This window comes from Eschrichtius robustus, chromosome 13 (genome assembly GCF_028021215.1).
Source record: "Eschrichtius robustus isolate mEscRob2 chromosome 13, mEscRob2.pri, whole genome shotgun sequence".
NCBI classification, from domain to species: Eukaryota; Metazoa; Chordata; class Mammalia; order Artiodactyla; family Eschrichtiidae; genus Eschrichtius; species Eschrichtius robustus.
In genome coordinates, this window is record NC_090836.1 from 33,407,277 (window position 1) to 33,419,865 (window position 12,589).

At 34.2% G+C, this 12,589-nt stretch overlaps 1 protein-coding gene across 1 annotated transcript in view; it reads left to right on the plus strand.

The window, feature by feature from the left end:
- Window positions 1–12,589, plus strand: part of MUC19 (mucin 19, oligomeric) — a 104,138-nt gene that overhangs the window by 12,901 nt on the left and 78,648 nt on the right. Inside the window, exons 14-27 of the mRNA XM_068561933.1 lie at window positions 681–927; window positions 2,311–2,363; window positions 2,457–2,557; window positions 2,796–2,947; window positions 3,258–3,396; window positions 4,439–4,543; window positions 4,638–4,832; window positions 5,423–5,662; window positions 6,327–6,483; window positions 7,395–7,520; window positions 9,183–9,324; window positions 10,010–10,041; window positions 10,583–10,612; window positions 11,622–11,663. Coding sequence (XP_068418034.1) covers window positions 681–927; window positions 2,311–2,363; window positions 2,457–2,557; window positions 2,796–2,947; window positions 3,258–3,396; window positions 4,439–4,543; window positions 4,638–4,832; window positions 5,423–5,662; window positions 6,327–6,483; window positions 7,395–7,520; window positions 9,183–9,324; window positions 10,010–10,041; window positions 10,583–10,612; window positions 11,622–11,663 — 1,761 coding nt within the window. The remainder of the gene's footprint in view (window positions 1–680; window positions 928–2,310; window positions 2,364–2,456; window positions 2,558–2,795; window positions 2,948–3,257; window positions 3,397–4,438; window positions 4,544–4,637; window positions 4,833–5,422; window positions 5,663–6,326; window positions 6,484–7,394; window positions 7,521–9,182; window positions 9,325–10,009; window positions 10,042–10,582; window positions 10,613–11,621; window positions 11,664–12,589) is intronic.

Sequence of the window (12,589 nt, forward strand, 5' to 3'; positions counted from 1 at the left end):
ATAACCTCCTTCAATATCCAGTCTTGGTTCCCTCTAATCCAATTTCTGCAGAGAAATCAGTATAATCTTTAAAGTAAAACCAAATAGAACTAACCTGATCATGTGACATTCCCGTCTAAAACAAGTCAATGGCAATTCATTGCTTTTAGGCTAGAGACCAAGCTGCTTACATGGGCCGTGCAAGTTCTAAAGGCTACTTGTCTCTGGGCTTATAGTTTCTATTCTTCTACTTGCTTTTTGAAAGAATTTCCCTCTCTTGTAATTTAGACATAGAATTACCAGACATAGAATTACCTTTCTCCAGGCTGTCTTCATGCTGTCCATCTACCCCCTCCTTTTCACTAAGTGCAGGTTCCCAGCTGTACACACTTAGAGCTTCCTATCTTGCTTTTTTAGCATGCACCACAATTGTCCTTTCCCCAGGAATATAAGCTACAGGAGAGCAGTGTACTGCCTATCTTGTTTATGGGCTTCATTCTCAGCAGAATGTGTAAACATTAGAGTAATGTCTCAATAATGACAGAAAAAAAGAATGGAAAAAAGGACAAGTAGCTTTTCCTTTATTATTCATAATCTCAATTATGATTAATTCACTATAACACCTATAAACATCAAGTTGAGGTAAGATTATTAATTTTCCTGCTTATTTACATGTTGACTATTTTTCCCTATACCAACAGATCAATCTTGTCCAAGTGGCCTAGTTTTCAGGTACAATGTAAAAACCTGCAATAGTTCCTGCCGATCATTGTCAGAGAGAGATAGGAGCTGCGATATGGAAGATGTTCTAGTTGATGGATGCACTTGCCCTGATGGAATGTACCAGACTAATGAAGGAAATTGTGTTCCAAAATCTCAGTGTGACTGCTACATAAATGATGAGGTCCTGCAACCAGGCAAACTCATCCATATTGATGACAATAAATGGTATGGAAATTACAAATATACTTGTTATGACTTTGAAATCAAGGGACTGTGTTTTTCAGAGAAATAGTCTTTGCTAGTATGAAGTCCTTTTTAGACCTATCATATTTAAAATTTTGTATTTCTTATTAAAGTTTGATATTACCTCTTTTACCTGGAGTGTTCACTACACTGTAATGGCCATCGCTGATTTATCCCACTCTTGTTTGGTTTTAAATGACAGTAGAAAAAATATTCTAGCAGCTACTACATACAGACAATGCAAAATCATTTTATATTCAGACAATGTTTCCTAGTTGTCTCTCAGCATTTGTCATTCAACAAAGAGTTATTCAATAAATATCTACTGTGTGCCATTCTTTGTGCTGAGCCCTGGAGTTACAAAGATGAGTGAGCATTGTCTTGGACTCAGATATTGCAAGGAGGTTTGTATACTATCATATGGTACCAAAAAGGGCCAGTTGCTACTGCAACTGTAGATGCTGGGGAATCCGTAGATTACCTTTTTAATAAAACTTAGGCCAGCACCTCCAAATTGTGGTTGCCTTCATCATTATCCTGTTTCAGACCTCTAAGACCTCTTATTGGCACTACTGTGAGAGCTAACTTGGCTGTTCTTTGCCCTGTCTCTCTCTGTCTCTGTCTCATGTTTCCTGTACTACCACTAGAATATCAAATCTAAAGTACTATTCTGATTGTGCCTCTTAGCTGCTCAAACACTTTTGTTATGGTGACAGTTGCTTAAAGAATAGAAACAAAAAAAAGAAACAAAAAAAAAGAAAAAACAAAACAAAACAAAACAAAACAAAAAAAGAATAGAAACAAACTTGCATGTCATTTGAAACTATCTGAAATCTGTCTGTAACTTACTTCTAGTACTTCTCCCTGTAATGTATCCTGCCTTCTATCAAACAAGTCATTGGAACATACCTTGTTCTTTCCTTTGTCACACTTTGCATCTTATCAGCAATATCTGTTGAATCTTACTCATCCATCAAGATCAAGCCATCTTTTCCATGAAGTTTTCTGTATGTCCATAAGAACCTTGTTTGTACATTTCTATAATACATACAGGATTATATCTTATAATTTGGTACATTTTATGCATCTTCTGGGAGACTGTGTCTCATTGGTCTTATTATTTGTGATAAAACAGGTGGTTTATGAATGAGAGGTTAAAGTTGCTGTAACAGTGTATTAAGAAGCTGTCATTGGAATTTTATTTAAACGTATCATTTCCAGGACTTCCCTGGTGGTCCAGTGGTTAAGACTCTGTTCTCTCAATGCAGGGAGCACGGGTTAGATCCCTGGTTGGGGAACTAAGATTCCTCATGCTGCACAGCACAGCCTAAAAAAAAAAAAAGTATCATTTTCTTTTATTTCCAGCGTATGTCGAGATGGAATTCTTCTTTGCCAGACTCCCATTGATTTAACGCTACGTAAGTTTTGAAATCATGATGCTTAAGATATCTACTTTGGTTAAAATAAGCAGATCAAGAGGCCCTTGATTAACAACTTCCCTTGTTCCACAGAGAATTGTTCTAAAGGGGCTGAATATGTTGACTGTAGGAATCCTAAGGCACAGAGAAGAGTTGACAGTACCTGTAGCACTCGGAACATACCTAGTTTTGAAGTAAGTAACATGGCATTAGAGTTCAGTTTTTTAAAACTTTTGTTTCAGTGAAGAAGGAAATTAAAACATCAATGAAAAGTAATTAGAAGATCATATTATTTTTTGTGTGTCATTTTGATTTGTCAAATGTTGACTCTAAATGTATACTTGGTATATTTCTGCATTGTCAATTAAAACTGATAATGTGATGTATTTAGACTGGTGCCTCATGGTGTATATTTTATATTTATTCCTGTAGGAGAACTTGCCTTGCAAGCGTGGATGCTACTGTCCTGTAGGAATGGTTCGAAATTCTAAAGGGAACTGTGTCTTCCCTGATGACTGCCCATGTTCTTTTGGTGGACGAGAGTATGACCAAGGAAGTGTCACCTCGGTTGGCTGCAACAAATGGTGCATAATAAAAGATTACTACTTTATTTGTTTTGGATATTAGAAAGTGTACAATCTACTCTGATTTTTATGGGAAAAAAGTCATACTTTGGGATATTTTGAAAAATAATGGTCAAATGTAGTTAGAAAAAATGCTATCTTTAAAGTAGAAATTTTACATAGCATTATGTACGATGAACATCAGATAATGAAGAAACTGCAAAATTTAAACCAATATGAAACATTGTTTTGTGCTTCTTTACAAAAACAATATGAGTATATGAATCTTGACGTAATATAATTGCCACACTGTATCATTGCTTTCTTTTAGTACTTGCATAAAAGGATCTTGGAACTGTACACAAAATGAGTGTCAAACCACCTGCCATATCTATGGGGAAGGTCATGTTAGATCTTTTGATGGAAAAAGTTACAGCTTTGATGGTCTCTGCCAGTATTCATTTATCGAGGTAATTGCAAGTGTGTTTTATCACAATTTTTCTTTACTTCTTATTATTTATTTGTAGATGAAGTCTGGAGTATTTTATTCTCAAAAAGTGAGATTAAAAAAAAATGGCCCCTTATATGTTTCTCAAAGGCAGTAAAATGTAACATAATGTAAAGATGAGTCTGGAGGCAGTAGACCTAGATTTCACTCCTGGCTCTGCCATTTCTCAGATGTATGACTTACTTTGGGCACATTCCTTAATCTCTCTGTGTCTCAGTTTCCTTAGCTATAAAATGGGGATGGAAATAACCCCTACTTGAAACCAAAGTAGAGAAAATATTGGCGCTCATACTAAATGCTCAATAAATGTTAGGTGTCATTATTTTAACAACAGCACTATCAGCAATGACAGTTACATTTTTTTGAGTGCTTTTGCCAAGCGAATTTATATATTTTATTACATTCAATCATTTACAATATAAAAGGCTTATATTATTATTCCTATGATGGAGATGAAGAAATTGAGGATTAGAGAGGTTAAGCAACATAAACTACTAAGCAGAAAATGCCATATTCAACCTAGATCTGTCTGATTCTGGAGTTCATTCTTGTTCCATACACCTAAACTGCTTCCTAAGTAACATGTAATGGGTGAAATTTGGATTATTTTGCATTAGTTTTGATTGAATATCAAATTTCACATAAATCACTGAGGAAAATAACCCCACATCTTATCTAGCTATTTGCAGAGCCTAGAAATAAATCTAAGACTATAAACTTACACAATTTAAATATATATACATCTATGGTATAATTCTAAACTTGTATAGAGGTAATGGGAAAAGGACTCAGTCAAAACAAGTTAACTAGTTTGGACTCAGCCAAGGCTACAGACCCATAACACAGTTACACCATTGTCTTTTGGAAATTCCATAACAAAACATATGGTAATTTATTGATTACAAGGTGTCACTGTCTAAGAAATGTTTGTCTGATACAAATATTGTAATTGAGTTCCATGTCCCTGATATAAATAAACTATTATTAACATTTAATTTTTAAAGGATTATTGTGGTCATGAAAATGGCACATTCCGTATTTTAACTGAAAGCATCCCGTGTTGCGAAGATGGGCTTACATGCTCAAGAAAAATTATAGTTGCTTTTCAGGTACAGTACTGTTTCTCTTTATTTTCTTTTTCTCTCAGATTATGCACTGCCAAATAAAACTAATGTTTTTGTAAGTCTATCTTTTAATTTACAGGATCAGAATATTGTCTTGCAAGATGGTAAAGTCACAGCAGTCAAAACTACAGAAAGTAAGGAATGTGAACTCAGTGGAAATTCATACTCTGTTCATACCGTTGGCCTGTACTTGATTTTGAAAATTTTAAGTGGAATAACCATAATTTGGGACAAAAATACAAGAATTTCTGTGTTATTGGATCCACGCTGGAATGTATGTATATCACATTCATATACGTAATAATATAACAGAAGCAAATAACAATAGAAGCAAAATCATTTTTGCTGCTGAAGATTAGAGACATATTCAAATGTGGAAAGTGGGAGAATGGCAGTCTTTGTTATAGAACAAGGCTCCACATCTATTCAACCTTACGTGAAATATTAAATGTAATCAAAGATGATAGAATTTGGTGAAAAATAAATGCAATAAACCTGAAGCATTCTAGTTTAGCCATATGTGGTTGCTTGGTGTATAGATAGAATTAATGTAATCCTCGGAACAAATATTCTAAGAACCTAAGAATATACTCCTGTATGATTTGAAGCTAATGAATATAATTATTTTTAAATTCTTAAGGCATTTATCTTGGTCAATACTGCAATATGGGATATCTTGGATTAAATGGGAGCAGAATCTTATCCACAGATTCTGGTTTCCATCCAAAATTTGGAATTTAAAATAGATTTATAATATACACAATCTTAATATCTCTATCATATATCTATCTATCCATATCTATCTATCTCTCTATATGTCTCTAGCCTAACTCACTTTTAAAGTTCCCTTTCTGATCTATATAGGGCAAAGTGTGTGGTCTTTGTGGAAATAACAATGGCGATCTTAAGGATGATTTCACAACGAGATACTCATCAGTAGCTGCTGGAGCACTGGAATTTGGAAATAGCTGGAAAACAAGTCAAGAATGTTCAGACACAGTAGCTCAAACCTTCCCGTGTGACTCAAACCCATACTGTAAAGCTTGGGCTGCGCGGAAATGTGAGATCATCCGGGACAGCACCTTCAGAGACTGCCACAATAAGGTAGTGGGGCTCTGAGAGCAATGACAGGCACAGGTTTTGCTCTCAGGTACTCAGGTGCTGTGCTTGATGCCAAAAATCTTGGCTTTCTGTGCACCAATGGTGAAAAGAAATATGGCGACAGAGTTTTGGAGCAATGAGAAAAATGGCTTTAATCTTTGCCTGGCAAAGGGGAAAACACAGCAGGCTAGTGCCTCAAGAACTGTGCCCCCCTTCCCTGGGGAACAGGGAAAGTTTATATAGCCTGGGGCTCATGGTCTGGGGTAGGTGATAAGGCTCAAAGTAATTAAGGTCTTGCACGTCTTTTTTTCTGCAAATTCATGGCCAAAGCTGGCGTCAGGCAGCTCAGCAACTGGGTCTGGTGTCCCTGAAGTTACTGCCTGTGACCTTCTTTCTGAAATGAAGAGTGCTACAAGGGAGTATAGGGGAGAAGAAATGCCAGGTGCAAAGGGTAATTCATATGGAGTCAGAGAGTAACTAGCTTTGTGAAGGACAAGTCTAGCTACAAGTGTTTGTTAGTAGTAAGAGCTAAAGAATAACCAAGATTGCTTAACTCTTTCAGGTGCGGTTATATTGTTTCCCCAGTCTGTTCATTGTTTTCTTATTTTCCTTGTTTATAAGAAAAGAAAATCTCATGTCTATTTTTGCTGCAACATGGTCTTCCTAGGTGGACCCCAGTACGTACTATGATGCATGTGTTGAAGAAGCTTGTGCATGTGACATGGAGGGGAAGTACCTGGGATTCTGCACAGCTGTGGCGATGTACGCAGAAGCATGCAGTGCGGTTGGAGTCTGTGTTACATGGAGAAAACCAGATCTCTGTCGTAAGTCCATATGTTGTTGTTCTTCAAAATGTAATCAGACAGAATTGTTTTGTTAGACAACCATTTGTCTCCTCCTATTTTCTATAAAATACATATTCTTGTGCATAGAAAGGTTTAAACACATGTTAATGTTTGTTTATGATTGGGAATATTGATGGAAAATATTTCTTATTCATACTTAAATGAACAATGAACTGTTTACCTATCTTGGTATAGTTATATATTCTTAAATATTTACCTCATATATCACTTTTGGTTGAAGTCCTCACACATCATCTTGAAAACTTCTACAGAGTTCTAGTCAAGATAAACTGTAAAATGAATATAAACTGAATTTTGTTATGTGTGGAATGTGGTAACTTTAGTAGAAATTAGTCAACACATTTCCTTCCAAAGGAAGGTATGATAAGAGAAAATGTGCCAAATGAGAAATGTTGAAATTGAATCCTCATTTTATTTAGTTTATTATGTACAACTTTATATATTATATTGAAATCTTTAGTTGCCTCATTTGGGAACTGTTATTTACATATTAAAGAAGCTTAATTTTCCTGGAGATTTATTTTCTCATTTAAGCTTAGACATTAAAACCATGAAATAGACTATGACCTAAAATAGCTAAAAAATGGGAAAATTAATATTTACTCTTCCACCTCAAACCAATCTTATTGTGAGATGTCAAAGAAAAGTGCTATTTTGATTCTATATGCTTTTCCTCCTTTTTTTGTAAGCTGTTTTTGCTCATATGGCAATTTAGATAAAGCCAAAGGGACTTGATAAGACAGAATGATATACTTTAGTTCTGTTTATTGTTAGTATCATTCAAAAACTCTTATAAAAATGCTTTGGAAAATGAAAGTTGAAAATTGTCATATAATGAATGCAAGTAATTTGATATAATTCAATCATAGCTATCTACTGTGATTATTATAATGCACCTGGGGAATGCAGCTGGCATTATGAACCTTGTGGTACAGTGACTGCAAAAACATGCAAAGATAGAGTAATTGGCCAGAAGTTTTCTGTACTTTTAGAAGGTAAGACATATTTTAATAATTTCCATGAAGAAGTGCAAATTATACTGATATCTTAAAACTGGAAAATGTTTTAAGATACTGACAATTCAGTATCTTACATTTTGTAATTTAATGAATAGTTGTTTATCTTTATTATGACATTAATATTTCTACATTTGAAACATTTTGTCTAGACATAAATTATGTATTTAACGAGAGAGAGAGATAGAGAGAGAGGGATAGGGAGAACATAGAGATCTGATCCCATTGGCAATCTTTATACATTTCATTAGACAAGGTAGTTTGTTGAGAATGTAGTTTCAGAATGCAACATATAATATAGTCTCACTTGAATGGAGACCAATTAACTATATCCCACAGTTAAAAATTACCTTATTCCTAGCATTACATATCTTAGAGAGAAAGAAAGAAGTGGCAAGAAAACAAGATGATACAAAAACTTTCCAAAAGTCACATCTGTGTTAAATCCCAGGCTTTGGGATATTTTCAGCCCATTTTATTATGATTTCTGTTATCTTCGTCTACCCTTGTGAAAGTAGTATTTAGAACTGGCATTGACATTTCAAGACCCATATTTATCCAAGTCTTGCATTATGTTCAACATCGTGGTTGTCATTAAAGTAGTAAATCATTTAAAATATTTTAGGAAACATTTTAGAAAAAAATTAAATCAGCCAAAATTTCTAAATTCTCAGGTTTATATTCATTGCAAGAGGGTCTGAATCCTGTTCAAGTTTTTTTTCTTAACAAAACATCTTATTTATTTATTTATTTATTTATTTATTTAACATCTTTATTGGAGTATACTTGCTTTACAGTGGTGTGTTAGTTTCTGCTTTATAACAAAGTGAATCAGCTCTACATATACATATATCCCCATATCCCCTCCCTCTTGTGTCTCCCTCCCATTCTCCCTATCCCACCCCTCTAGGTGGTCACATAGCACTGAGCTGATCTTCCTGTGCTATGCAAATGCTTCCCACTAGCTATCTATGTTACAACTGGTAGTGTATATATGTCCATGCCACTCTCTCACTTTGTCCCAGCTTACCCTTCACCCTTTGCGTGTCCCCAAGTCCATTCTCTACATCTGCGTCTTTGCTTCTGTCCTGCCCCTAGGTTCTTCAGAACCATTTTATTTTATTTTTTTAGATTCCATATATATGTGTTAGCATACGGTATTTGTTTTTCTCTTTCTGACTTACTTCACTGTATGACAGACTCTATGTCCATCCACCTCACTACAAATAACTCAATTTCATTTCTTTTTATGGCTGAGTAATATTCCATTATCTATACGTACCACATCTCCCTTATCCATTCATCTGTCAATGGTTACTTAGGTTGCTTCCATGTCCTGGCTATTGTAAATAGAGCTGCAATGAACATGGTGGTACATGACTCTTTTTGAATTATGGTTTTCTCAGGGTATATGCCCAGTAGTGGGATTTCTGGGTCGTATGGTAGTTCTATTATTAGTTTTTTAAGGAACTTCCATACTGTTCTCCATAGTGGCTGTTTCAATTTTATATATTTTCGCTAAGAGTATGCTATTGTTTTGCTATTATCTACTTCGGTTCATGGAACCATTGAAGTAAGTTTACAAAGGTACAATGCAGTTTCAGCAAATAGAGATGAACTGTGGGTCATTTTTACACACAGGCTGTTATGCTAAGTGCCCAGACAGTGCTCCCTTCCTGGATGAGAACACCATGAAATGCGTCAGTTTGTCTGAGTGCAGCTGCTTCTATAATGACATCATACCTGCTGGTGGAGTGATCCAGGATAACTGTGGGAGAACATGGTAAATTCTCTAACTGTCCAGTATTTCTGTTTCTTCCATTTTTATTTAGAAAACAATTAAGAAAAAAATCAGTGAATATATTTTTTAACTGTTATTTCTAAATGGGAAGGTCAGCTTTAGGTTCAGTTTTATATCACTTATGTTGGTTATTTTGTGTTTTCAGTAAATCCACATATCAACAAATGGTTTGTTAAATCTTATACTTTGTGCAGAAGACAGAACAGAAAATGTCACTATGTACTTTTGGGTAAAAAGAAAGTTTTCATTCCATAAATGTAAGATCATGTTTATAGGCTTTCAGACAGTGACATGGAAGTGAAGAGGGGAGGTCTGTACTAGAGCGGCATGGCCATCAAAAAAATCATGTTTGAAACTTAAAATCTAAGAACTAACTTTACAGCTTGACTCCAAACATTCCTTTAGGTCCCAAGAACTCCTCAGTGAAAAGATTAGGAAACAGTACATGAAAAATACAAAAAAACAAAAAAAACAGTTTGAATCCACAGCATGCTCTTGGGGAAACAGTTATTTACTGTTCTCTTATTTGGTTCTGTTTTGATTTTCACTGTTAGACAATTTGTTATTTTAAATTTGGGAGATGTATGTAGTTAGGAGCTAAAAATTTCAACCTCATTCTTGTTTTTTATTTTGATTGTTTCTTTTTTGTTTATAATTTAACTTTCAGCTATTGCATCGCAGGAGAGTTGGAGTGCAGTGGTGAGTCACTATGTTTTAGTCTAATCGATTTAGGAAAGATGAGGTAAAGGGTTTGGAATCTTTTCAGACCATCAACAGCAGAGGAGTAAATACTTAATGCTTTAGACTGCTCCTCAGTGGATTGAGACAATTCCATTTCATGGTATTTGTTCATATTGGGTCAGTTCAAAACCAATGTTGTCAAGGCACTTTGAACCACTGGTAGATGGGGCAGTTCTCCTGCCACACTCCTACCTGTCTGTAGGTTCTGGGAATTAAGGGAGTGAGACATCAACTAAAATAGTTTAATAAAGGGATGGAGTGGAAGGTAAGGATTATATAGATAGAATTCAATACTTGAAGGATTACTCATGTGCAACATATATCTTAAAAAGAAATTTCAATAAGCTTCCAAAGAATATATAAACGGCTCCTTTTTTGCATTTGAAATTGCAAGAAGTGAAATAAAAAAAGCCAGATAACTCATAGGCAACTTGAGTTTTAGAATTTTTTTTCACAATTTTTCATTCCTGTCAATAATAGTAATTTATAATTATTTCAGAAACTGCTCCTACAAATTCAACATTTACAGGTAAAATCATCATTGTGGTTTAAATGTGTATTTCTGATGTCTTTTTATGGATAATCATTTATAGTTTCACATGAATCTGTGCCAGTAAAAGATATGCTGGTAAGTATGCTGATATAAAATTTCAAATTAAAATTAACAGTTACTAGAAAATATGTAAAAATATTATTTCATTATACTCCTGTGAATTAGGTTAGAAATATGATTAGAACGTACAATAGGTATTGTATGCTTATTAGTTAAATATAATCATCCAAAGCTTGACATTTTTAGATGATAATTGGAACAAGTGGAATGAAAAAGAAGTAAATGTGATCTCCTGTGAAGTAAATATTTTGAAATCATGATTATACTGGGAGATGACTTGAAAACATAGAAATAAATGTTAATTTATTTTTCTTTACTCATGTATTTGTTGCAAGCTATAATGTTATCTCAGTTATGTCCATTCAAGAGAGTATTGGGCAAAATGCAGTTTAACTTTGGGTTTGGAACTTGTAATACATTGGTGATATAAGTGTACTTAGAGTTGCTACAGTACACTTACACATTCCTGTCTTGTATGATTCAGGGATAGAATTTATTTCCTGTTGATCAATATTTGGAGGAGGTGTCAATTAAGAGATAGTATAGTAAATTGGAAACCTTAGGTTTTGGTAATGTATTTAGTATGTGGTCATCAGTGAAGTGTTATTTCTTTTAGTTATCATTGGTTATTTTCCTAAAGCTAAGGTATCACAAGTCAGGGTTCGTTTTGGGCCTGTCTAATAAAGTTCCTGTGAGATTTTGGTTAAGTGGTAATAACAGAAAATAATTAGTTATTTTTGTTGGGTATACAGTAAGTATATAGTGTTATTCATATTGATTTAATGAAAGATTGTTTTGTTAATTAACCTCTGCATACAACTTCAGAAACTTTTATTGAGTTTATGGCAACTGGTTTCTTGAACTAATTTTTCCAGCAAAATTATTTAAGTAATTTATTTTCATAAATATTGTCTTCCCTAAACAGTTTCTACTACAACAGCTACCTCCATACTAAGCGCTGAAGCAGGTAAAAAAAATGCTTATTTGTTTTTTAGCTTCTAAATAAGCATCAAAGTGAATTTGCAACTCAGGCATTTGGCCCTTTTCTCAAATTTGTCGTTCTCTATTTATTTATTTCCTAAATGCCAAATAGCAGGGTCTACATCCCAACTGTGATATTGGTGAAGAATCTGTTCCCTATTCAGAGATCATGTGTCCTCAAAAGAACATTCTACATATTACTAATTTGGAAGAAAGTGACTACAGCAGAAAATTCTATGCTAAATTCTTTGAAAATAATTTATATTTTCTTTTCAACTGACACCAAGGAATTTTAACTTTAATTGAATCATTTGTAATTAAAGCAGTGGTCAGAGAAGTACAGGAGTACTTCTGGTAAATGAATTTAGCTGTTACATTTCATTATTTATTTGAATTTTAGAGATACCTAACCCATGTCTAAATAAATACTTCGTAATCTTGCCTTTCAACACCATTTTAACAGACATTTCCAAATATTTGTCTCCTCTTTTGCACAGAAATTACACTGGTGACCAGTAGCTCAGGCACAGGCAAGCCATAATCATCAACCACAACTTAATCAAGAGGGCATTAAAAAAAATTCCAAAACTTCCTTCATGACCTTTTTTTTTTTTTTAGATTCCATATATATGTGTTAACATACGGTATTAGTTTTTTTCTTTCTGACTTACTTCACTCTGTATGACAGACTCAAGGTCCATCCACCTCACTACAAATAACTCAATTTCATTTCTTTTTATGGCTGAGTAATATTCCATTGTATATATGTGCCACATCTTCTTTATTCATTCATCTGTTGATGGACACTTAGGTTGCTTCCACGTCTCGGCTATTGTAAACAGAGCTGCAATGAACATTGTGGTACATGGCTCTTTTTAAATTATGGTTTTCTCAGGGTATATGCCCAGTAGT